The sequence below is a fragment of the Salmo salar genome, chromosome 18 (assembly GCF_965601325.2).
Source record: "Salmo salar chromosome 18, fSalSal1, whole genome shotgun sequence".
NCBI classification, from domain to species: Eukaryota; Metazoa; Chordata; class Actinopteri; order Salmoniformes; family Salmonidae; genus Salmo; species Salmo salar.
Window position 1 is genome coordinate 26,999,020 of NC_138308.1, and position 26,609 is coordinate 27,025,628.

The following is a 26,609-nucleotide window of genomic DNA, read 5'->3' on the forward strand; positions in this document are numbered from 1 at the left end:
TTACAATTACCCTTCAGAATGCCAAGACAATAGATGTTTTTCACCACACTGGTGAGCTCTCCCCAACTAACAATTTAGGTGGCCACGGATCAATGTCAAAATTCCATTTAAAACTGCGGACATAAGCAGCCAGGCACTGTGGTTCTGCCTAACTGTCACCTCCGTCAAGTGAAGCCAAAGGAGCAGAGTGCCATTGCAACGCTAAACTCATATCTGACCAACAAATGCACAGACAGAGAGAGACACAGAGAGACACAGAGTTGAGCAGAGAGAAAGGGGTTTTACTGCAGTAAGCATCAGGCCAGTATAGATTACATGAATCATTTATATCAGATGATCAGCTTAATTGGAACACGGGGACAGTAATACGACCCCCAAACACAGGGGACAGTAATACGACCCCCAAACACGGGGGACAGTAATTCTACCCCCCCAACACGGGGGACAGTAATTCTACCCCCCCCCCCCCCCCCCCCCCCCCCCCAACACAGGGGACAGTAATTCTACCCCAATGTAACCGATGTGAAATGGCTAGTTAGTTAGCGGTGGTGCGCGCTAATAGCGTTTCTATCAGTGACGTCACTCGCTCTGAGACCTGAAGTGGTTGTTCCCCTTGCGTTGCAAGGGTCGCGGCTTTTGTGGTAACGATGCTTCGTGGGTGTCAGTTGTTGATGTGCGCAGAGGATCCCTGGTTCAAGCCCAGGTTGGGGCGAGGGGCGAGGAAAGGGACGGAAGCTATACTGTTACACCAACACAGGGGACAGTAATACGACCAAAACAACTCACGTAACATGATAAACGGTGATATTAATAATACACCTCAGACCTAATACAAATTATGCTATATATTATTATATATAGTCTACAAAAGACAACTCAGACAGTGACAGAAGCTTATCTATGGGGATAAGAGAAAAGCAGGATATATGGACATATGGCCCAATAACAAGACAGCCATTATCATGAACAAAATACCTACAACAAGGCCAACAGACGAAGAGCCAGAGAAACCATGTTGCGGTGCTGCAGTCCCCACCACCTCCTGCATATTTAAGTGGCAGGTGAATTATTTAAGTGGAACACTAGCATATTAGCCTAGAAAACAGTGAACCATGGAACCCCAAAAACAAGCCTGCAGCTACTGGGTGGCAAGAGTAGAACACCTCAGCAGGTGCAGTATTCAGACCCTTTCACTTTTTCCACATTTTGTTACTTTACAGGCTTATTCTAAAACTGATTAAATAAATGTTTTTCATCAATCTACACACAACACTCCATAATGACAAAGTGAAAACAAGTGTAGAAATGTTTGCGAATTTATTAAAAGTAAAAAACAGAAATACCTTATTTACAGTTGAAAGTTTACATACACCTTAGGCAAATGCATTTAAACTCAGTTTCACAATTCCTGACATTTAATCCTAGTAAAAATGCCCTGTCTTAGGTCAGTTAGGATCACCACTTTATTTTAAGAATGTGAAATGTCAGAATAATAGTAGAGAGAATGATTTATTTCATCTTATTTCTTTCATCACATTCCCAGTGGGTCAGAAGTTTACACACACTCAATTAGTATTTGGTAGCATTGCCTTTAAATTGTTTAACTTGGGTCAAACGTTTTGGGTAGCCTTCCACAAGCTTCCCACGATAAATTGGAATTTTGGCCTATTCCTCCTGACAGAGCTGGTGTAACTGAGTCATGTTTATAGGCCTCCTTGCTCGCACACACTTTTTCAGTTCTGCCCACAAATTTTCTATAGGATTGAGATCAGGGCTTTGTGATGGCCACTCGAATACCATGACTTTGTTGTCCTTAAGCCATTTTGCCACAATTTTGGAAGTATGATTGGGGTCATTATCCATTTGGAAAACCCATTTGCAACCAAGCTTTAACTTCCTGATTGATGTCTTGAGATGTTGCTTCAATATATCCACATACAAAATAGATGGCATCATGAGGCAGAAAAATTAAGTGCACCAGTCCCTTCTGCAGCAAAGCACTCCCACAACATGATGCTGCCACCCCCGTGCTTCATGGTTGGGATGGTGTTCTTCAGCTTGCAAGCTTCCCCCTTTTTTCTCCAAACATAACGATGGTCATTATGGCAAAAACAGTTATATATTTGTTTCATCAGACCAGAGGACATTTCTCCAAAAAGTACGATCTTTGTCCCCATGTGCAGTTGCAAACCGCAGCCTGGCTTTTTTATGGCGGTTTTGGAGCAGTGGCTTCTTCCTTGCTGAGTGGCCTTTCAGGTTATGTCGATATAGAACTCGTTTTACTATGGATATAGATACTTTTGTACCCGTTTCCTCCAGCATCTTCACAAGGTCCTTTGCTGTTGTTCTGGGATTGATGTGCACTTTTCACACCAAAGTACATTCATCTCTAGGAGACAGAACACATCTCCTTCCTGAGCGGTATGATGGCTGCATGGTCCCATGGTGTTTATACTTGCGTACTATTGTTTGTACAGATGAACGTGATACCTTCAGGCGTTTGGAAATTGCTCCCAAGGATGAACCAGACTTGTGGAGGTCTTGGCTGATTTCTTTTGATTTTCCCATGATGTCAAGCAAAGAGGCACTGAGTTTGAAGGTAGGCCTTGAAATACATCCACAGGTACACCTCCAATTGACTCAAATGATATCAATTAGCCTATCAGAAGCTTCTAAAGCCATGACATAATCTTCGGGAATTTTCCAAGCTGTTTAAAGGCACAGTCAACTTAGTGTATGTAAACTTCTGACCCACTGGAATTGTGATAGTGAAATAATTTGTCTGTAAACAATTGTTGGAAAAATTACTTGTGTCATGTACAAAGTAGATGTCCTAAACGACTTGCCAAAACTATAGTTTGCTAACATGACATTTGTGGAGTGGTTGAAAAACAAGTATTATTGACTCCAACCTAAGTGTACATAAACTTCCGACTTCAACTGTACATAAGTATTCGGACCCTTTGCCATGTTTCTACAACTTGATTGTACCACACCTGCCACAAATGAAATTAATTGGACATGATTTGGAAAGGCACACACCTGTCTATGTAAGGTCCCACAGTTGACAGTGAAGCATGGTGGTGGCAGAATAATGTTGTGGGGATGTTTTTCAGCGGCAGGGACTGGTAGACTAGTCAGGATCGAGGGAAAGATGAACGGAGCAAATTACAGAGAGATCCTTGATGAAAACCTGCTCCAGAGCGCTCAGGGCCTTAAACTGGGGCGAAGGTTCACCTTCCAACAGGACAATGACCCTAACCACACAGCCAAGACAACGCAGGAGTGGCTTCGAGACAAGTCTCTGAATGTCCTTGAGTGGCCCAGCCAGAGTCTGGACTTGAACCTGATCGAACATCTCTGGAGAGACCTGAAAATAGCTGTGCAACAATGCTCCCCATCCAACCTGACAGAGCTTGAGAGGGTCTGCAGAGAAGAATGGGAGATACAGATCTGCCAAGCTTGTAGCGTCATACCCAAGACTCGAGGATGTGATCACTGCCAAAGGTGTTTCAACAAAGTACTGAGTAAAGGGTCTGAATACTTATGTAAATGTAATATTTCCTTTTTTTGCGTGTAGATTATCAAATTGTGTGTAGATTATCACATTTTAGAGTATGTCTATAATGTAACAAAATTTGGAACAAGTCAAGGTCTGAATACTTTCCGAAGGCGCTGTATACCGTAGGGAGGTACAGTAGGTGGACTCTTCATAGTCTGGGTGAGCCAAAATTCTGGTTAGCATTAAGAGATAAGGGCATATTGGAACCACAACAGTGCCACATAGGTCCTAGGACAGGAAGATATGGCTTTACAATTGCCATTTTAGCTACAACGCTTCATCTGTGTATAATTTATCTCCAACAATAACACAGGGCTTTGGGCTCTTCCTGTATGATATTATATTTATTTTCTCTACATCACAGATAAGATAGATCGAGAACTTGAACCCAGAGTTAATCTTCATTTTACGTAATTAATTATTCCTCCTTAACGGCTATTCTGTAACTCTGTGTCCACCAATCCTCAAAGAAGCAGTGGTCACACTCACCACAACGACATTAAAAAGAGTAACGATCCCAATTAACAAGCAGGAATACAGCTTAATCTTATATTACACAGCAACGTCATCGAATTGGTTCAACAGTAGCCAGAGGATAGCCTTAGTCCAGCCTGACCCCATGATAAAGTAGTATACTGTACATCTGACATTTGTAACCCATTTATGGAATAGAAGCAGCTTGTGGGGTGTCAGTTGGGGGCCAGTGCTTTCCCCTAGTGTTTAGTTAGTCTATGACCAGACAGTAGGATTGAAGGAGGAGACAGAGTTGCTTTTCACACTACTGAGCCGAGCCAATCTGTACTAAATTTGTCTGGTTATGTATTCACAGTAGTTGCTGGAACAGTGCTGGAAAGGACAATGTAAACAGTATATCCATGTGTAAGACGGTCCTCGGACCCAGTAGTTTTGTAGTTCTGGTTCATACCTGCCAAAGCCTTTATGCGGGAGCGTTCAAACAGCCTGGCCGAGCTGTTCTCATTGTCCCACTCGTCAACATCCCAGCGGTTGTTGACCGTGTCGCTACTATACTGCTGCTGCTGCTGCTGCTGGATCTCCATGTGGTCGTAATCGGCGGCTACGGACGTCATCCTGACCCTTCAACTGTCACACGTCGGCCGCTTCACATGAAGCCCTGTGGACACAGAGGACATGTGTTTAGGAAAATTATCAGGCGTTTGATGGTTTTACATAAATCAGTCAATGGTGTGTTAAGTCAAGCATATATACATTGCTTTTCCCACTACATCCTAACATTAGTCTTTAATCTCAAAGCCTTTAAGAATATTGTAAGTTTCAATGCTGATATGGCTTTGGTTATAGAGATTCTTACCAATCAGAAATTAAGTCGTCACCCCCTAATGTTTCAGGCAAGTTGTGTGAATTTGTAAAGCTTGTTTGTAATACCACCTCCTGGTGATTAAATGTTACTACTCCAACATATTGTAAAAAGCTTAATTCTACATCTGTTGGCAAATGGAAGAAACTGAGAGGGCTCATTAAACTCAATAAGCTGGCTTTCAGAGCACCTATAAAACAGAAAGTTAGACAAACGTCTTACACAATCTGGCCAACAACACAAAATAAATAAATATGTTTTATTGTATTGTAGGACCACCCATAACATCACACACAGCATTTTCTAAACTTTGTTGGTAAACTATAAATATTTCTCAGCAACATTACATTTTAAATTTCATACAGATCAAAGCTGAGTATGACTAATTACAACAGAAAAACATACAATTATTGCAAATAGTATACACGCCAAATCTAAAAGCCTCTCCACTCTAGTAACCAGTACCCACCACCATCAGTAAGTTCCACCAAAAACAATATGCTCATTACAGCCTCAGCAGTCTTCCCCACTCCCAGTCCCTGTGCTCTGCTACAGCCAGACAGTCCTTAGCCAGACTGGGATGAGCTCAGCAAATCCCTCCAGAAGAGAAGTCTATCTGAACACCAACAGTCAGCAAGCACTGGACAATGGTGCTCTGACTAGTGTCTACTGTCTGAGGGCCAGCAGAGTCGTAGCCATAGGAGAAACACACATGGCTAAAACATGCATGCTGCACAAATGAAAAACATACATGTTCACGTTAACGTTTGCATTATGCATGTTTTTGCCTTTTATTATTTTATTTAAATATCAGCCCTTATCACAGAGACATGGCACAGTAAATGTTTTTCACCCCATCCCTGTGCAGATGTGCCACAGGACAGTGTGAAGTGGGGACAAGATGGAGAGAGTTGTGCTGTACCACCCGCCTCTTTGCTTAACAACCACTAAAACTAGACTGTGTTGCTAGGCTAAAAATACACTGCCTCTGGAGATAGTGTGCTGCTGAACTGGGTTAACACAGCCTGTGCAACCATGTAGAAGATATACAGTTGAAATCGGAAGTTTACATACATTTAGGTTGGAGTCATTAAAACTAGTTTTTCAACCACTCCACAAATTTCTTATTAACAAACTATAGTTTTGGCAAGTCGGTTAGGACCTCTACTTTGAGCATGACAAGTAATTTTTCCAACAATTGTTTCCATATTTCACATATATCTCACTGTATCACAATTCCAGTGGGTCAGAAGTTTACATACACTAAGTTGACTGTGCCTTTAAACTGCTTGGAAAATTCCCGATAATTATGTCATGCTTTAGAAGCTTCTGATAGGCCAATTGACATCATTTGAGTGAATTGGAGGTGTACTTGTGGATGTATTTCAAGGCCTACCTTCAAACTCAGTGCCTCTTTGCTTGACATCATGGGAAAATCAAAAGAAATAAGCCAAGATCTCAGAAAAAGAATTGTATACCTCCACAAGTCTGGTTCATCCTTGGGAGCAATTTCCAAATGCTTGAAGGTACCACGTTCATCTGTACAAACAATAGTACGCAAGTATTAACACCATGGGACCACGCAGCCGTCATACCGCTCAGGAAGGAGACGTGTTCTGTCTTCTAGAGATTAACGTACTTTGGTGTGAAAAGTGCACATCAATCCCAGAATAGCAGCAAAGGACCATGTGAAGATGCTGGAGGAAACAGGTACAAAAGTATCTATATCCACAGTAAAACGAGTCCTATATCGACATAACCTGAAAGGCCACTCAGCAAGGAAGAAGCCACTGCTCAAAAACCGCCATAAAAAAAGCCAGACTACAGTTTGCAACTGCACATGGAGACAAAGATCATACATTTTGGAGAAATGTCCTCTGGTCTGATTAAACAAAAATAGAACTGCTTGGCCATAATGACCATTGTTATGTTTAGAGGAAAAAGGGGGTGGCTTGCAAGCCGAAGAACACTATCCCAACCGTGAAGCACAGGGGTGGCAGCATCATGTTGTGGGTGTGCTTTGCTGCAGGAGGGACTGGTGCACTTCACAAAATAGAAGTCATCATGAGGAAGGAAAATTACGTGGATATACTGAAGCAACATCTCAAGACATCAGTTAGGAGAGTTAAAGCTTGGTCGCAAATGGATCTTCCAAATGGACAATGACCCCAAGCATACTTCCAAAGTTGTGGCAAAATGGCTTAAGGACAACAAAGGCAAGGTAATGGAGTGGCCATCACAAAGCCCTGACGTCAATCCCATAGAAAATTTGTGGGCAGAACTGAAAAGGTGTGTGTGAGCAAGGAGGCCTACAAACCTGAGGCTACCCGAAACGTTTGACCCAAGTTAAACAATTTAAAGGCAATGCTACCAAATACTAATTGAGTGCATGTAAACTTTTGACCCACTGGGAATGTGATGAAATAAATAAAAGCTGAAATAAATCATGCTCTCTACTATTATTGACATTTCACATTCTTAAAATAAACTGACCTAAATCAGGGAATTTTTACTCGGATTAAATGTCAGGAATTGTGAAAAACTGAGTTTAAATATATTTGTCTAAGCCTAAGGTGTACGTAAATTTCCGACTTCAACTGTACATACAGCGCGCACACACACACACGTCTGAAATTGTGTCAGGACATGGGGAGAAGACTGCATGGTGATGACCAGCAGTGGCAGTAGAAGAGATTACACCAAGACTCAGACACACATTTAAAGACAACACAGCAGAAAGGCATCTAGTGGTGAAAACAGCGCACTGCACGCGATGCTGGACACCAGCAGCGCACTGCACGCGATGCTGGACACCAACACCTGTCTCACAGTACAGTACTTAACCAGACCAGATGGACCAACCACTATTGATGGTTGAGAGCTAACGAACCGGATTTTACAAGCCATCTTGTTCAAGCCTCGCAAAGTCATCTGATCCCACTGCACAGGGCAGTGTTTAATGTAAGCTCGTGAGATCAGGCCACTTCGCGAAGCTAATGTTGTTCTCCACTCCACATCTTTGCTAGATTGCAGGAGTGTTTGCAGTATGTAATGGGTTTGGCTCAGGAGTAGTATGACTGGATACTACATATAAATGCAACATGTAAGGTGTTGGTCCCAGGTTTCATTAGCTTAAAAAATAGATCCCAAAAATGTTTCACCCTCAAAAAGCTTATTTCTCTCAACTGTTGTGCACAAATTTGTTTACATCCCTGTTAGTGAGCATTTCTCCTTTTCCAAGACAATCCATCCACCTGACAGGAGTGGCATATCAAGAAGCTTATTAAACAGCATGATCACTGTAAAATGTGCAGTTTTGTCACAACACAATGCCACAGATCTCTCAAGTTGAGGGAGCGCGTAATTGGGATGCTGACTGCAGGAATGTCCACCAGAGCTGTTTGCAGAGAATTTAATGTTCATTTCTCTACCATAAGCCGCCTCCAACGTCGTTTTAGAGAATATGGCAGTACATCCAACCGGCCTCACAACCACAGACCACGTGTATGGCGTTGTGTGGGCAAGCGGTTTGCTGATGTCAACATTGTGAACAGAGCGCCCCATGGTGGTGGTGGGGTTATGTTATGAACAGGTATAAGCTACGAACAATGAACATAATTGCATTTTATCGATAGCAATTTGAATGTACAGAGATGCATGAGATTCTTAGGCCCATTGTCGTGCCATTCATCCGCTGCTGTCACCTCATGTTTCAGCATGATAATGTACGGCCCCATGTCACAAGGATCTGTACACAATTCCTCCAAGCGGAAAATGACCCAGTTCTTCCATGGCCTGCATACTCACCAGACATGTCACCCATTGAGCATGTTTGGGATGCTCTGGATCTACGTGTACGACTGATGGGAACTGGAACACACAATATCCAACAACTTCGCACAGCTATTGAAGGAGAGTGAGACAACATTCCACAGGCCACAATCAACAGCCTGATCAACTCTATGTGAAGGAGATGTGTCGAGCTACATGAGGCAAATAGTGGTCACACCAGATACTGACTGATTCTGATCCACGCTCCAACCTTTTCTTTTTAAAGGTATCTGTGACCAACTGATGAATATCTGTATTCCTAGTCATGTGAAATCCATATATTAGGGCCTAATGAATTTATATAACTTGACAGATTTCCTTGTATGTACTGTAACTCTTAAAATCTTTGAAATTGTTGCATGTTGCGTTTATATTTTTGTCCAGTATAGAATCCTAAACCTGCTTCATAAAAGTAGCTCAGTCCCACCACGGCATCATCCTCCCACCACCACCATCAAATCTAGATGTGGGTGTGTATATGCACGTAGGGCAGTAGATGGATAACAGGTCTAAAATATATATTTTTAGCCTGTGTGGTGGTGGAGGGTGAAAACCTCAAAAAGGAGGAGAGGATAGAGGAGAGACGAGATTGCAATAAAGTTGAGTTCTCTCAATACCCGTCTATGGAGGACCTTCAACACATTGTACCTCAGCTTGTATCCATCCATCTGTCCATCTAGTTCTCTGGTCATTCTATTACAGACTACACTGACAGGTCTACAGAGGATGTATTCATTATCCATGACAGTGCACTGCACACAGACACTGATGGTACCGACACTGACATGCAGAGACCTCGTACACGAAAACAAACATTCGCAAACTGAAACATTACAGCAACATTACATCCTTTAAATCAGGGTTAAGCCATACCAACTGCTGGCTAATGGGGATTAATCTTATCATTTCCCTCTGAGCACAGGCTCAAAATGAGGACATCAAGGGTGAAATGGACTGATTTGCAGGCTGGCACATCAATAACACAGAGGTCAACGTTGTGTCAATATAAGCCTAGAATGTAGAACGCTGGCATGGAATGCTCTTAAATCCTGGGGGAATGTGAATAGATGATTGCCTCATCAGAATATGATTAGCATTTTGTAATTGTTTACATTACCCCAATGGTAGTTAAGAATGGGGGGGGGGGGAAAGGGCCCGCTTTCTCAATATTTATCTTAAAGCTGCATGTGTAGCCAAACAGATCTGTCATATTAAAAAGCCTTTGTTGTTAACAACTTATGCATAGTATGATTTTTTTTATTTTTAAACTCACCACCTTCCAGCCGCTACAACAGCCTTCCAGCCGCTACAACAGCCTTCCAGCCGCTACAACAGCCTTCCAGCCGCTACAACAGCCTTCCAGCCGCTACAACAGCCTTCCAGCCGCTACAACAGCCTTCCAGCCGCAATGCGTCAATGAGTTTTTTATTATTGCTATGCATAAGCCGTAAACAAGAATGGCTTTGAAATGTTGTCACTACACAAGTGACTTGATCACTTTCTCAAAATTATTTTGATTTGTCCTTCACCCTCTCATGCTTTCTGTTTTTATCCAGCACTTTATAATACTTATGTTTTGTTTCCTCTCGCTCTCTCTAGTCTCCTAAATAGAAACATTTCAGTGACTGTATTGAAAGGGGCCTTTATCAAGATCGTACTAAAGATCTCCATGGATACAAAACAGCAAGAGCCTTTGCTGCAAACTGAAATGGCAGTGTTCCTTCTCAGCCTACTCCACAAGGCTGCCAAGCATAACACAAAGGCAAGTCCGAAACATTCATATTTATTTGAACAAGAGATAAGAAACACAACCATGATAGTTCACATAGGAATAGAAAACCATTGAAGGGTTAAAAACAAACATTTTCAGTCAAAGGATTTTGTCAAATATGCAAAAAACAGCAGACGTTGTGTAGTTTTATACTAGAACCTAGACTAGATTACCTACATTCACTTAATTTGCTATACATGTGTAAATATCTAAATTGTTACAGCTTGAAGCTTGAACCTACAGCTTGAAGCTACAGCTTGAAGCTACAGCTTGAGTTCTATACTACGAAGAGGCATTGTTTGCAGTTTCTGGAATGTCGCCAGTTGCTTTTTTCTGTTGAACCCAATAGAGGCTCTGAAAGCTCACTCACTGCAACCTCACTTGCGTCATCCACACAGAGTCAACTTCACTTAAACTTGAGTATTCCAGATGGTTTAGAAAAGCCAGGCACAGGATAGTATTCAGCACCTACACAACCTGCACTTTGCCTTGGCATACATTATTCCCTACCCTGAGGGACACGGCTGGACGGATCATTCACTACGCCCACTCGCATATCTCCACTGTACACTGAATTTTACTTTATCACAGCTCTATTTACTCACGTGGATACATTTCACATTTTCATATTCACGCACATAGGATTGAGCTTTTGGGTTATTTAATCATTCTCCCCCATTCCTAGAGGAGACACCCACGTGTGTGAAAATACAGAATTAGAAAGAAGCTTAAGCAAATAAATTCATAAGCACATATCTCCCACACAAAATTAAAAACATTGTACACTCCTTCAAGCTGTAGATCATACAACCAATTTAGCCTCACTCCCTGGCTCTACATAGTCAGTGTTGTACTGTACTAGCTATGAGGGGTATTTGTGGGATGTGGGGCATGTGTGCAATCCGCTCTGGCACAATCTGGTCAAAGGAGATTTCCCCATTCATTGTGTACAGAGCTTTTCAGAAGGACACAGTGAGTGGTTATACTGTATCTACAGCATCTGGGCTATGTTGAACAGCCGGTGAGTTTCAGTCCATGTTGCTTGGAGAAAGACCGTTCCCGTCGACCAAGGTCAACAAACAACACTTTGAAGTGACAGTCTCTGGAACAGAGTTTCAATATTCTTAGCGCAGCATGCTATCCCTTCACTTCCTGGTATAAGAAACAGGGAATTGCTCAAGTAATTCACGTGGACACATCATTCAGACTTGAGAGGCCAGAAAGGCTTTGGTCCAGGCCAAATCCTCTCGACTACTCCATCCAAGCTATGAGCCACTCCTGTACTCTTAAGGTGACGCCTACACCAGTGCCCAGATAAGGGAGGCTTTCTTCAGGACATTACCTATTCTGGTCAAGTTCCAGGATCCACTGTGGAATGCCTCTAGTTGAATTACTCTAAATCTATCCCGACCATAACAGGCATCCTTTGATAACAATTTACACCACATATAAGGACAGGTCAAACTGGTGACCTTATGGCCACAATACCATCTGGGATATAGGACTATATTAATAAGGAGAAATACACCAGACCGTGATGAGAATAACACACAGAGACCACTAAAAGATCAAAAACGTCGGTCACAAGATCTTTCTGGGGTTTTCCCTGTCTCAACATTCCAGCCTGGTTATCGGGTTATCCAAGAAATTGACAGCTAATGATTTAAGCGGTCGTAATGTCTTTTGTTGTGATAAAGTTAAAACAATACATGCCTGTTTCTGTCAGAGGCACAATAACAGAAGAATTCACAGAGGAATAACAGTCACTTATAGGTACTGTTGCTGTAAGCAAGATGGAGATAAGAAAATAACATTAAACATGTTCACATGTTTTATATACAGTTTACATAAATAAGAAAATCTGACAGCAGAGCAATGTGGAAACTTTATTTACGAGCCAATTTAACATGTCAAACTATGAACACTCAGAGGACACTCATCCTCACGATTCTTAACGGGCATCATCACAGAGTGATTAGGAATTCTGAACAGGCACTTGTCGAGTTGCCCAGGCCAGTTCTTCAGTGACCTAGCATGGCGATTATTCACTCTCCACAGCTCCTATGGTGCTGGCGTCAGGGGCCAGATAACAACCTCCCTTTGTGGCCCCGCAGAGATAAACCACAGCCCGGCTGGAATCAAGTCAACCATTCACTGGCTTCCGGACTGCAATGCCATGTGTCGTAAAAGAATGTCACACACACAGACACAACACAGTGACTGTCCCAGCCCGAGAGGGGAGGGAGGGGGGTGTGCCTTTGGAAACTAAGAGGTAATCCTAAATACATCCAACAGCCAATAAGACAAAGTGCACTCCTCTCAATAGTTCCAGGGGCCAATCATTGGGAGTGCATTGTGCAGTATTGTCAGTCTGAAGATGACATCATTGACCAGACAAACTCTGCTGCAGTATTCGCCGTCGGTGACACAAGCAAAATCTAGCCTCTCTACAATATTATCAAATTGCACAACTCAGTCCTCATTAAATACCTTCATCAGTCATTCCCTCTGCTAGTAAACTGAAATATGGAGACCGTTTCCCACTCCCTCCACTCTTCTTATGAGGATTCCAACAGAGTGAGAGTGCAACGATGGCCACAGTGGGACCAGTGGAATGGAGGGAGTCACACGTCATGACCTCATTAGACTGAGGGCCTTGAGGAGCCTACAGGGCCGTATCTAACGATTTAGTGGTGGATGGGATGCGTGTTGGAGCCGTGATAAACCTACTCAAGGGAGTTTTCTGGCATGCCAAATATGACGAGTGGGTCTGTGTTTTAAAATGGCTGGGTATGTGCATACGTACGTACTTCAAAGGCTGGTGCCCAGATGATTAGAATGTCTTCAGTCTGCCAGCCAATCTGTGACACTCTGCCTCGAGAAGCCTCGTAACGAACAAAGGCTCTGGTCTTACTGACATAAGCGGAAGGGAGATTATTGCCTGGCAATGGCTCAGCCAATCACATGAACCCAAAGTGTTTTAACATTAATAAAATACGCTGACGTTAGTGTGTTCAATGCGAATCAGATGAGTGCACAGAGATTATTCTGTTGTGCCGGTCTCCATCACGTTCATGCATGTTCCGTTCAGGTAGCGTTCGACTGCGCATGGAGGCCAACAGCAGTAGCAACACTACAGTAGTCTCCTGGGAAATACACTCCTGCTGTGAGGATGAATTATGAATGAAGGCCTGAGTGTGTTGTGTGGGTGGGGTTGTGTATCTCTCATGAGGAAAGCCCATCTCTGACCTCCCTTCCCCCCACAGTAATGCAGTAGGCTTTGTTCAGAGGAATACATGTGTCCGTCACATCCTCCAGCCACCATAGTGTTGGACTTGCACATCATGAACGAGGGGTGCCAGCTGTCAATCAGAATTCTGCCATATACTCTCACAACCTTACTTAGCCCATCCAGCCACAGCTCGCAGGGCTTCACTGTGGAGGTATTCTCACTACTAGAAAATAAAAGCACCATCATTATGCTTATAATGCAAGAGCCAAGTATCATAGATGCTAGTCACTTTAATGATGTCACTGCCAGTTAAATCAAGGTGGCTGTGACGGGCTAAGTAAGGTTGTGAGTATATGGATGAATTCTGACTGACATCTAACACCCCTTCTTCATGATACGCAAGTCCAACACTATGGTGGTGGACTCAAAATCAAATTGCCTACCAATGGTGGTATATAGCAATTGCTGCGTTCTAGGCATTGTGAGTTGCTGTGCTGCATTCTAGGCATTGTGAGTTGCTGTGCTGCGTTCTAGGCATTGTGAGTTGCTGTGCTGCGTTCTAGGCATTGTGAGTTGCTGTGCTGCGTTCTAGGCATTGTGAGTTGCTGAGAAGCTGTTATGTAACGGTCCTCCATTTCCCATGACTGCTGCAGCTCCTTAGACTCCCCTCCCTGTCAGCGCCAACACAGCACATAAAACAGACATCTCACTGAACTGCATTCCATTATACACAGACAGACCTGGAGAAAGGACAGGATCCATGGCACCTAGACTAAACACATTGACAAGAACACCAACAGGGCAGGCAAACAAGCTACGGTGGTTGCACTGAGCGGCAACAAAAGACAACAAAACGAACACCCCACTACAATCTATATGAAACGTCTACACAACAAACATCTACAGGAACACTATAAACTATAAAAGCAGTCAATGATATATAGGCTAGGCTTAAATGGAGGCTTGTGGTAATATATATGTAAGGTCAAAGGTTACAGGCTATATCATCCATCTGTATTGTGGACCACGTCGCAAACACTTCTGATTCCTTTGCAAGACTATTCTCCTGAAACTACAATGTGCCTGTATGAATGGAACTTTGACAGGAGAAAAGGGGATTATAAATCTATCCGGCCAGCTCACCGCAAGATGTGATGGTCTTCCCTCGCAAAACACTTTAATATCTGGTTCTCTAAACATTGGGGAAAGTGAGAAGTTCTATGTGGCTTGTATTTGTACAACTGTAAAGCACATTAGTAGAGTTAGTGAGCTATGCGGCAATGTTAGTTTCAGGCAGTTAGAGAGAGCCATGCATTTTAAATGACCAGGCCCCTTATACCCACTATTAGTTCCATAAATACTGCTCAACCTGAATAGAAGGCCAACAAAGGACTCTCCATATAGGCAGAAACACAAAGGCCAGTGGATTTTCTAAGTAAAGCAGTATCAAGCCAATAGTTTCCAAACCATATCAGCTATTTACAGTACCATTATCCAAGCTGAGCGGCATTTTGGTACCTTGTGTGAGTATGCATGAGGGCAGCAATAGTTAAACACATTTAAAGAGATCTTAAACTGAAACGTTGCAAATACAGTGAGGAAAAAAAGTATTTGATCCCCTGCTGATTTTGTACGTTTGCCCACTGACAAAGAAATGATCAGTCTATAATTTGAATGGTAGCTTTATTTGAACAGTGAGAGACAGAATAACAACAAAAAAATCCAGAAAAACGCATGTCAAAAATGTTATAAAATAATTTGAATTTTAATGAGGGAAATAAGTATTTGACCCCTCTGCAAAACATGACTTAGTATTTGGTGGCAAAACCCTTGTTGGCAATCACAGAGGTCAGACGTTTCTTGTAGTTGGCCACCAGGTTTGCACACATCTCAGGAGGGATTTTGTCCCACTCCTCTTTGCAGATCTTCTCCAAGTTAAGGTTTCGAGGCTGACGTTTGGCAACTCGAACCTTCAGCTCCCTCCACATATTTTCTATGGGATTATGGTCTGGAGACTGGCTAGGCCACTCCAGGACCTTAATGTGCTTCTTCTTGAGCCACTCCTTTGTTGCCTTGGCCGTGTGTTTTGGGTCATTGTCATGCTGGAATACCCATCCAAGACCCATTTTCAATGCCCTGGCTGAGGGAAGGATGTTCTCACCCAAGATTTGACGGTACATGGTCCCGTCCATCGTCCCTTTGATGCGGTGAAGTTGTCCTGCCCCCTTAGCAGAAAAACACCCCAAAAGCATAATGTTTCCACCTCCATGTTTGACGGTGGGGATGGTGTTCTTGGGGTCATAGGCAGCATTCCTCCTCCTCCAAACACGGCGAGTTGAGTTGATGCCAAAGAGCTCCATTTTGGTCTCATCTGACCACAACATTTTCATCCAGTTGTCCTCTGAATCATTCAGATGTTCATTGGCAAACTTCAGACGGGCATGTACATGTGCTTTCTTGAGCAGGGGGACCTTGCGGGCGCTGCAGGATTTCAGTCCTTCACGGCGAAGTGTGTTACAAATTGTTTTCTTGGTGACTATGGTCCCAGCTGCCTTGAGATCATTGACAAGATCCTCCCGTGTAGTTCTGGGCTGATTCCTCACCATTCTCATGATCATTGCAACTCCACGAGGTGAGATCTTGCATGGAGCCCCAGGCCGAGGGAGATTGACAGTTCTTTTGTGTTTCTTCCATTTGCGAATAATCGCACCGAATGTTGTCACCTTCTCACCAAGCTGCTTGGCGATGGTCTTGTAGCCCATTCCAGCCTTGTGTAGGTCTACAATCTTGTCCCTGACATCCTTGGAGAGCTCTTTGGTCTTGGCCATGGTGGAGAGTTTGGAATCTGATTGATTGCTTCTGTGGACAGGTGTCTTTTATACAGGTAACAAACTGAGATTAGGAGCACTCCCTTTAAGAGTGTGCTCCTAATCTCAGCTCGTTACCTGTATAAAAGACACCTGGGAGCCAGAAATCTTTCTGATTGAGAGGGGGTCAAATACTTATTTCCCTCATTAAAATGCAAATCAATTTATAACATTTTTGACATGTGTTTTTCTGGATTTTTTTGTTGTTATTCTGTCTCTCACTGTTCAAATAAACCTACCATTAAAATGATAAACTGATCATTTCTTTGTCAGTGGGCAAACGTACAAAATCAGCAGGGGATCAAATACTTTTTTCCCTCACTGTATATTGAAAGCCAAAAACGGTGTATCCCTAGCCAGGGCACAGGCAGAAACGGTGCATTTTCCAGGCACACTATGGTCTGGATAACATTACTCTCCCTCCCACTCTGCTCAGAGTACAAACACTCAAACGCTCCCTCCCACAGATTTCCTGCGCTTACGCAACTCCGCCAGCCCTGCTGCCAAAAAGCTCTCTTCTCCCTCAGACCCAAAAACATATACTCCTCTCCATGCACGGGTGGGGGGAGCGGGGGACAGGGACGGGGGGGGTGGAGGCTAAGGGAGAGAAGGTTGGGGTGGGAGGCCAGCGGCAGGCCACAGGCTTTAGGGATCGGGGGACTTTAAACCTAGAGCGTAAGTAATAGTACCAGACAGTTTTGATCTGTGCTTAGAGGGCAAAGTCATTAGCGATTCATGTCCACAGGCGCAGAGGGCAGTGTGGCAGCTGAGGATAGAGGAACGGTAGACGAACAGATAATTACCAAGCAAACAAAAGACAGACATATGATAACCATACCAAAATGTTTAAGGTAGGGGTTAGGGTAGGGACGTCCCATGATCCAGATAGCACTAGCCTTAAACTCCACTTCGGGAGTCTGTTTTGGAGGTGAAGAAGAAGTTTCTCATCGCACCAGAGAGACAGGGATGCTCGACCACCACTCCAGCCTACCCATCTATCACCTCAACACTCTACAACTTGTTGGATTTTTGTTGGATCTCGGCCACTTTCATGTCACACCTGGTATGCCATTAACCCAGGTTTTACAAACTAGAGGATAATCACCTTAACAGACAAGCCACGTGGTACTGTAAATAAACCAGCCGTTAAGTGACCATACGTCTTCCAGTTGGCTTCTGGTCCACATCAGGCAAGATGAACAGCTTGGTAACAGACTCTGCCAACTGCACTGTGGATATTTCATTTCAGAGGAGCGCTTCCCTGTCCTGAATAATAAAATACCTGTTTAAAGAAGCTGATGCCAAATACGTTTTACTGATGAACTAGGTGACGTCAACCACAAATCAATCAGTTCTTCATCTGATCAAACAAAGAGAGGAAATATTCTACAGCAGTTCCCTGGTCCAAAAAAATTACCCAAAAGCCATTAAGGCCGGGACAAAATCCCTAATGAATGTCATCTGACATGACCAAGATGACCCTGACAACCCTCCAGCTAGCTAATGCAGACAAATCTAGCTGAGGTTTTCCAGATATACACATTCACACAAATCTGATAGAGAATTAGTCCTCAAAATAATTCTAATTTCCTAGCACATGAGAATAGACCCATTGATAGTTTTGAACAAAACAGATGGCCCAATTGACAGCACAGACGCTTCAACTGTGAACAACAAATTTCAAAAGGCTGTGTAGCATAGCCCGAATTAAGCTCATCTGTCGCTCATGGGCTTGGAATGAAAAAAAGTAGTCTCTCTGTGGGTGTGAGGCCATTCAGTCCAGTCAGAATGGCGACTACGAACAAACAATAGCACGATGTCACTGATATACAAAAGTAGCAAAAACACAAGACAGTTTATATAGCTAAAATTACACTGATATCATCATCAAGCCTTACTAACAAACAAGCAGCCAGACAAAACTAACAGTTAATGGGTACTAGGGACAGGCAGAAATCAAAACCATACGTCAACTAATCTATTATTAATAAAAGGCATCCAGACCGTTCAGCCAGTACAGGCCCAGAGGACTGAAGCCCTGCCCAGCATTTTATGGCCACTATGTCACCATGGAAACTCACAATCTGCTCTTTGGGAGTCCTTGAGGATGAGCCCCGCAAACCCCAAAGTTGGGCAGACATTTTGTGGTTAGTGAGAGTAAGGGCCAGTGATGGGATGTTTAAATGGAGGACTTAGGACGGGGCTGTCTTGAATATCCTCTTTTTTCATCTAATCGTTGTAGATTAACCACAAGCACAGAGCAAGAGGGCATTCACAATGTAAATAAACAGTGAACCCTCATCAGCAAAATATACTTCACACCTTAAATCTGGGCTCTGAAAGCACACAGGAGGGCTCAGAGCATTGCATAAGGGGCTGCAGAACGTGGAAAGTGAAAAAAACTGACAGGAAGCTCCTAATGATCATCTGAATTGTGTTTGTGATGCTGCTTCATCTGGCTCAACTGAGGCAGAACAGGGCACCCCGCTGACCGAGAGCTGTGCTGAGAGACCGGTTAGGACAGGAGCAAGGGAAAGGACTTTGTTGTGGTGAAGCTACATGTCTGTCCAAACCCTCTGGTAAATCACAAACTGTCACCAATTCTAGCCATGCGAACCACCGTACTTAACCATGGCAAGGTGACTGGGAATATGGCAGAATACAAACAGTGTAGTTATTCCCTCTAAGGCAATCAAACAGGCAAAACGTCAGTACAGAGACAAAGTGGAGTCGCAATTCAATGGCTCAGACACGAGACGTATGTGGCAGGGTCTACAGGAAATCACTGATTACAAAGGCAAAACCAGCCACGTCGTGGACACTGACATCTTGCTACCGGACAAGCTAAACACCTTCGCCCGCTTTGAGGATAACACAGTGTCACCGACGCGGCCCACTACCAAGGACTGTGGGCTCTCCTGTGGGCTCTCCGATGTGAGTAAGACATTTAAGCGTGTTAACCTCTTTCAAGGCTGCCGGCCCAGACGGCATCCCTAGCCGCATCCTCAGAGAATGTGCTGACCAGCTGGCTGGAGTGTTTACGGACATATTCAATCTCTCCCTATCCCAGTCTGCTGTCCCCACTTGCTTCAAGATGTCCACCATTGCTTTCTTGGGTACAGGAACAAAGTTAACTAAACTAAATGACTATTGCCCCGTAGCACTCACTTCTGTCATCATGAAGTGCTTTAAAAAGGCTAGTTAAAGGATCATAACCTCTACCTTACCCGACACCCTAGACCCAGATAAATTTGCTTACCGCCCCAAAAGATCCACAACAATGCATTCGCTATCACACTGCCCTATCCCATCTGGACAAGAGGAAAACCTATGTAAGAATGCTGTTCATTGACTATAGCTCAGCATTCAACACCATAGTACCCTCCATACTCATCATTAATCTTGGGGCCCTGGGTCTGAACCCTGCCCTGTGCAACTGGGTCCTGCACTTCCTGAAGGGCCGCCCTCAGGTGGTGAAGGTAGGAAACAACACCTACACTTCGCTGATCCTCAACACAGGGGCCCCACAAGGGTGTGTGCTCAGCCCCCTCAAGTACTCCCAGTTCACCTATGACTGCGTGGCCACGCACGCCTCCAACTCAATCATCAATTTTGCAGACACAACAGCAGTAGGCCTGATTACCAACAATGACGAGATGGCCTACAGAGAGGAGGTAAGGGCCCTGGGAGTGTGGTGCCAGGAAAATAACCTCTCACTCAATGTCGACAAAACAAAAAAGGGACTGATCGTGGACTTGAGGAAACAGCAGCGGGAGCACACCCCTATCCGCATTGACGGGACTACAGTGGAGCAGTTGGAAAGCTTCAAGTCTCTCGGCGTACACATCACTGACGATCTGAAATGGTCCACCCACCCACACAGACAGTGTGGTGAAGGCACAACACCACCTCTTCAACTTCAAGAGGCTGAAATTTTTTGGGCATTTCACCTAAAACACTCAAACTTTTACAGATGCACAATTGAGAGCATCACGTCGGGCTGTATCACCGCCTGGTACGGCAACTGCACCGCCCGCAACCACAGGGCTCTCCAGAGGGTGGTGCGGTCTGCCCAACACATCACCTGGGGAAAACTACCTGCCCTCCAGGACACCTATCACCCGATGTCACAGGAAGGCCAAAAAGATCAAGGACAACAACCTGAGTCACTGCCTGTTCACAACCACTATCATCCAGAAAACAAGGTCAGTACAGGTGCATCAAAGCTGAGACCGAGAGACTGAAAAACAGCTTCTCTCTCAAGACCATCAGACTGTTAAATAGCCATCACTAGGCGGCTTCCACCCGGATACGTAACCCTGTACCTTAGAGGCTGTTGCCCCATATACAGTTGAAGTCGGAAGTTTCCATACACCTTAGCCAAATATATTTAAACTCAGCTTCACAATTCCTGACATTTAATCCTAGTAAAAATTCCCTGTCTTAGGTCAGTTAAGATCACCACTTTATTTTAAGAATGTGAAATGTCAGAATAATAGTAGAGAGAATGATTTATTTCAGCTTTTATTTCTGTCATCACATTCCCAGTGGGTCAGAAGTTTACACACTCAATTAGTATTTGGTAGCATTGCCTTTAAATTGTTTAACTTGGGTCAAACGTTTCAGGTAGCCTTCCACAAGCTTCCCACAATAAGTTGGGTGAATTTTGGCCCATTCCTCCTGACAGAGCTGGTGTAACTAAGTCATGTTTGTAGGCCTCCTTGCTCGCACCTACTTTTTCAGTTCTGCCCACAAATTTTCTATAGGATTGAGGTCAGGGCTTTGTGATGGCCACTCCAATACCTTGATGTTGTTGTCCTTAGGCCATTTTCCCACAACTTTGGAAGTATGCTTGGGGGTCATTGTCCATTTGGAAGACCCATTTGCGACCAAGCTTTAACTTCCTGCAGCAGAGCACCACCACAACATGATGCTGCCACCCCCGTGCTTCACGATTGGGATGGTGTTCTTTGGCTTGCAAGCGTCCCCCTTTTTCCTCCAAACATAACGATGGTCATTATGGCCAAACAATTCTATTTTTGTTTCATCAGACCAGAGGACATTTCTCCAAAAAGTACGATCTTTGTCCCCATGTGCAGTTGCAAACCGCAGCCTGGCTTTTTTATGGCGGTTTTGGAGCAGTGGCTTCTTCCTTGCTGAGCGGCCTTTCAGGTTATGTCGATATAGGACTCGTTTTACTGTGGATATAGATACTTTTGTACCCGTTTCCTCCAGCATCTTCACAAGGTCCTTTGCTGTTGTTCTGGGATTTATTTGCACTTTTCGCACCAAAGTACGTTCATCTCTAGGAGACAGAACGCGTCTCCTTCTTGTGCGGTATGACGGCTGCGTGGTCCCATGGTGTTTATGCTTGCGTACTATTGTTTGTACAGAAGGAACGTGGTACCTTCAGGCATTTGGAAATTGCTCCCAAGGATGAACCAGACTTGTGGAGGTCTACAATCTTTATTTTTTGGGGGTCCTGGCTGATTTCTTTTGATTTTCCCATGATGTCAAGCAAAGAGGCACTGAGTTTGAAGGTAGGCCTTGAAATACATCCACAGGTACATCTCCAATTGACTCAAAATTATGTCAATTAGCCTAACAGAAGCTTCTAAAGCCATGACATCATTTTCGGGAATTTTCCAAGCTGTTTAAAGGCACAGTCAACTTAGTGTATGTAAACTTCTGACCCACTGGAATTGTGATACAGTAAATAAGTGAAATAATCTGTCCGTAAATTTTTTTTGGAAAAGATTCTGTGTCATGCACAAAGTAGATGTCCTAACCGACTTGCCAAAACTATAGTTTGTTAACAAGCAATTTGTGGAGTGGTTGAAAAACGAGTTTTAATGACTCCAACCAAAGTGTATGTAAACTTCCGACTTCAACTGTACATAGACTTGAAATCACTGGCCACTTCAGTAATGGAACACTAGTGACTTTAAAAATGTTTACATATTTTTGCTTTACTCATTTCATGTGTGTATACTGTATTCTATTCTTCTGTATTTTAGTCTATGCCACACCGACATTGCTCATCCTAATATACATTCCTTAATGACATTATTATCATCATTTTAGGTTGTGTGTATTGTTGTGAATTGTTAGATGTTACTGCACTGTTGGAGCTAGAAACACAAGCATTTCTCTACACCCCCAATAATATCTGCTAAACACGTGTATGTGACAAATAAAATAAAATAAAAAACACTAGAAAACACAGTTATTAATGCTAGTTTTACAACACTCACTGAAATAACACGCTTGGAAAAGGGATTCGTCACATTTCTCACCATTTTAGTCAGCAAGTGAAGGGTGCAAATTGCCATTCCTCTGAGATGGGCAGGATGCACTTGCGACAAGTAGGGTCAAGAGGTCCCTTCAGAGCTCAAGATCTCTCCCTCTCTTCTCGAATGAGGAATGGTAACGTGGCTAACTTCAACCAACGCAAGCTGATACGCATGCATCAATTCAAACTTTGGCCAAGACATCCTAAACATAAGCCAACATATAGCAGGACAACTGTTAATTACATGGAGGCTTGCAAGTCAAGGCTGACAAATGTTCACATTTGGAATCACAAGTAGAGTTCTCTTTCATCTTTTGGTTTCTTATGAACAGTAATAACACTCACCCACTGTCCCCATTAACTACAAGTCCTCCTTTTAGGGAAAACAAATATTTACCTACAGTGCTGGACTTCAGCGTTTGACTAGTCACTGGGAGGCCATGTTTTAGATTAGACCTCAGGTTTTAATAACACTCTCAGCTGCATCTATTCAGCAGGGTTGATAAAATCTTGGCTCACCTCAGACATTTGCACTGCAGACAGCACAGGTTGTTCCCATCTCTGCCCAGGGTGGGACAGTATTGGTGAGGAGCCAAGGAGAGGGGAGGAGGGCCAACATCCCATGATTGATTACCTGCTTCGTGTGGCTTTAAGAACATTCAGCATCAGCGGAGAGAACAATGCTGAACTGTCATCACTAATCCATTTACTAAAATCTATACTGCCATCCCACAGAAACTGTTCACTCATTGAGCTTCCATTTCTACCATCCTGAAGGCTGTACACAAGCTGTTTGTAGCCATCCATTTGTAAGATATTTATGTTGTGTTAAAATCAAGGCTGTTATTGTTTAGGAGGTACAGGAATACCGCAGGGCACGGAATATGTTCATATTTGTTCATACAGTAATGCATTCCAATGATTGTATGAAACCGATGGAAAATTGTTCCAGGAAAAACAAATGAGCTTTTTTCAGTAATCAATAATGCTGAATAACTCACAGTAATATAAAAACAAATTATCGAATGTGCTTAGTATATGGGTACTATATTAAAGTACAGGTTTTGGCAGCACCAGTGGGAGCCAGCACATTTGAAAACTGACTGTACACACCGACAGTACAAAACATTAAGAACACCTTCCTTAGAAGAGCCTCAATTCATCTGGGCATGGACTCCACAAGGTGTCGAAAGCGTTCCACAGGGATGCTGGCCCATGTTGACTCCAAACGCTTCCCACAGTTGTGTCAAGTTAGCTAGATGTCCTTTGAGTGGTGGCAGAAAAAGTACCCAATTGTCATACTTGAGTAAAAGTAAAGATACCCAGTAAATACAAATTGAGTAAAAGTCAAAGTATACTCAAGTACCACAAGTAAATATACTCAAGTACCACAAATAAACGTAACTGCTAAAATATACTTAAGTATCAAAAGTAAAAGTATAAATAACAAAAAAATCCTTATATTAAGCAAACATCACAATTTTCTTGGATAGCCAGGAGCACACTCAACACTCAGACATCATTTACAAACTAAGCATGTGTTTAGTGAGTCCGCAGGATCAGAGGCAGTAGGGATGTTCTCTTAATAAGTACATGAATTGGACACTTTTTCTGACCTGCTAAGCATTCAACTTTTGGTTGTCAGGGACAAATGTATGGAGTAAAAAGTACATCATTTACTTTAGGAATGTAGTGAAGTAAAAGTTGTAAAAATATAAAAAATGGTAAAGTACCTATATCACCCAAAAGCGACTTAAGTAGTACTTTAAGTAAAAATACTTTAAGTACTTTACAGCACTGGGTGGTGGACCATTACAGATACACAACTGTTGAGCATGAAAAATCCAGCAGTGTTGCAGTTCTTGACACCTACTACTATACCCCCTACAAAGGCACATCAATCTTTTGCCATGCCCATTCACCCTCTGAATGGCGCACATACACAATCCATTTCTCAACGCTTAAAAATCCTTCTTTAACCTGTCTCCTCCCATTCATCTACACTGGTTGAAGTGGATTTAACAATTGATATCAATAAGAAATCATAGCTTTCACATGGATTCACCTGGTCAGTCTATGTCATGGAAAGAGCAGGTGTGCTTAATGTTTTGTACAGTCAGTGCATATCCACAACAGATTACCTGCAGCATGTCTCCAATATACATCTCCCACCATCTGAAGGCCAGCACGAATGACAGAACAGGAAGAACACTTGCCTGCACTCCACCCTCCCTACAGTATGTGCTGTAACTCCTCCATACCTCTCGGAGGATGGCCAGAGCTGAGCACTGCGCAGGCGCACGCAGACTCCAGCATCCTCAGTGCGTTCTGTCAGTGCAGCCCTATGCCGATCGACCGGCGGCATGCCCCGGCCAGATTAGAGAGCCTTCATGAATCATCTCTCACCTTGGATGATCCCCAGGGCATCTCGGACCATAGCGCTGCTCCTTCCCCAAAGCATTGTGGGATGTCATGCTAATCTATTTAGATTATATATGCTAGTCTCTGCGCATACTCACATCGCTCTGGTTTTAGAGCAGAGCTGCACGAGAGCTCAGCTAGGTCACCCGTAGGTCAGTCACTTGTTTTGGCAGGGTAATGGTTAGCACAGCACGCTAGCTTCTGGAGTACAAGATGCCGTTGTTGACGTGAGATGGAATCTCGCCTTGGGCAGATGAGGATCGACTCCATCACGTAGATAACGTGCATCAATAAGGACAGGAGGCCTGGCGAGGAAAAGGCCAGTCATTGGACGTCCCCAGTTCTTGTTACTCTCAGTTCTGATGTCAGACACCAATCTCCTGCTGCTGGGTGACATTATTGGCAGGTCAGGCGAGCAAACGATCCCCTCTCCACTGGGGAATCAATTCTGGGTTGCCACTGTGAGCCATGGGGCTGAATTATGTGTCCAAGGACACGCTCCCAGGGCCTTGCCTGTGGACCTCACTCTATTCCCAGCATGCCGTGTGCGGGACAGTGTGTATTTAAGGAAAAATAATACTCCAGAGCAAATCTCCTTAATACCCCCTCAGCACAGCTCAACCCCCCAACCCCCCAGCCTTAGTAAAAATGAAACTCCCACAGCAGTGTATTTTAAGCAGAGACGGACACAGTTACAGACAAGGCTCACAATCACACACACACACACACACACAAGCAAACATCAAATGAAGGAGAATCTGGACGCAGCACTGTAGTAGGATATTATTTTGGAAAAGCTTCTGCCATTATGCTGGTTAACATCTGCAGTTATTCCAGGGCCCTCTAGTCCTAAGGATGGAGAGAAGACAGGCTTTACAGGATCCAGACAGCCTGTATGTTGAGGCTTTGTCATTATAACAATAATATTACTGAATGTGGATCCTGTGATCCTGAGGGTGATACTGGCAAGACATCACAGCCCACAGAATCACAATGACAACAGATACACTGAAGTAGACATACGCACAGGGAAAGCAGAGTTTAAAGACCCTCGTCATGTCCCAGGTCATGTCCCAGGGGGATGTCTAATCTCTCATTTTGGCAGATTTATTCTGGGGTTCCGCCTGTTCAGCCAATATCCACAACAACCTCCTGAGCCTCCTCTGTCTAGAAGAGGCACTGAGCAAACACTGGGTTTCACACTAACTATCGCTATGAACTCTTCATGTCACCTGTTTTCATAGCCTCTGACTTCTACCAGAGGGGTCTACACTGTGTTTAAATTGAACTGTGTCGA

At 43.6% G+C, this 26,609-nt stretch overlaps 1 protein-coding gene across 1 annotated transcript in view; it reads right to left on the bottom strand.

The window, feature by feature from the left end:
- LOC100380625 (spectrin beta chain, non-erythrocytic 1) overlaps nucleotides 1–26,609 on the bottom strand; it is a 134,618-nt gene that overhangs the window by 97,167 nt on the left and 10,842 nt on the right. Inside the window, exon 2 of the mRNA XM_014154853.3 lies at nucleotides 4,488–4,694. Within this exon, the coding sequence (XP_014010328.2) occupies nucleotides 4,488–4,650 (163 nt within the window). The 5' untranslated portion in view covers nucleotides 4,651–4,694. The remainder of the gene's footprint in view (nucleotides 1–4,487; nucleotides 4,695–26,609) is intronic.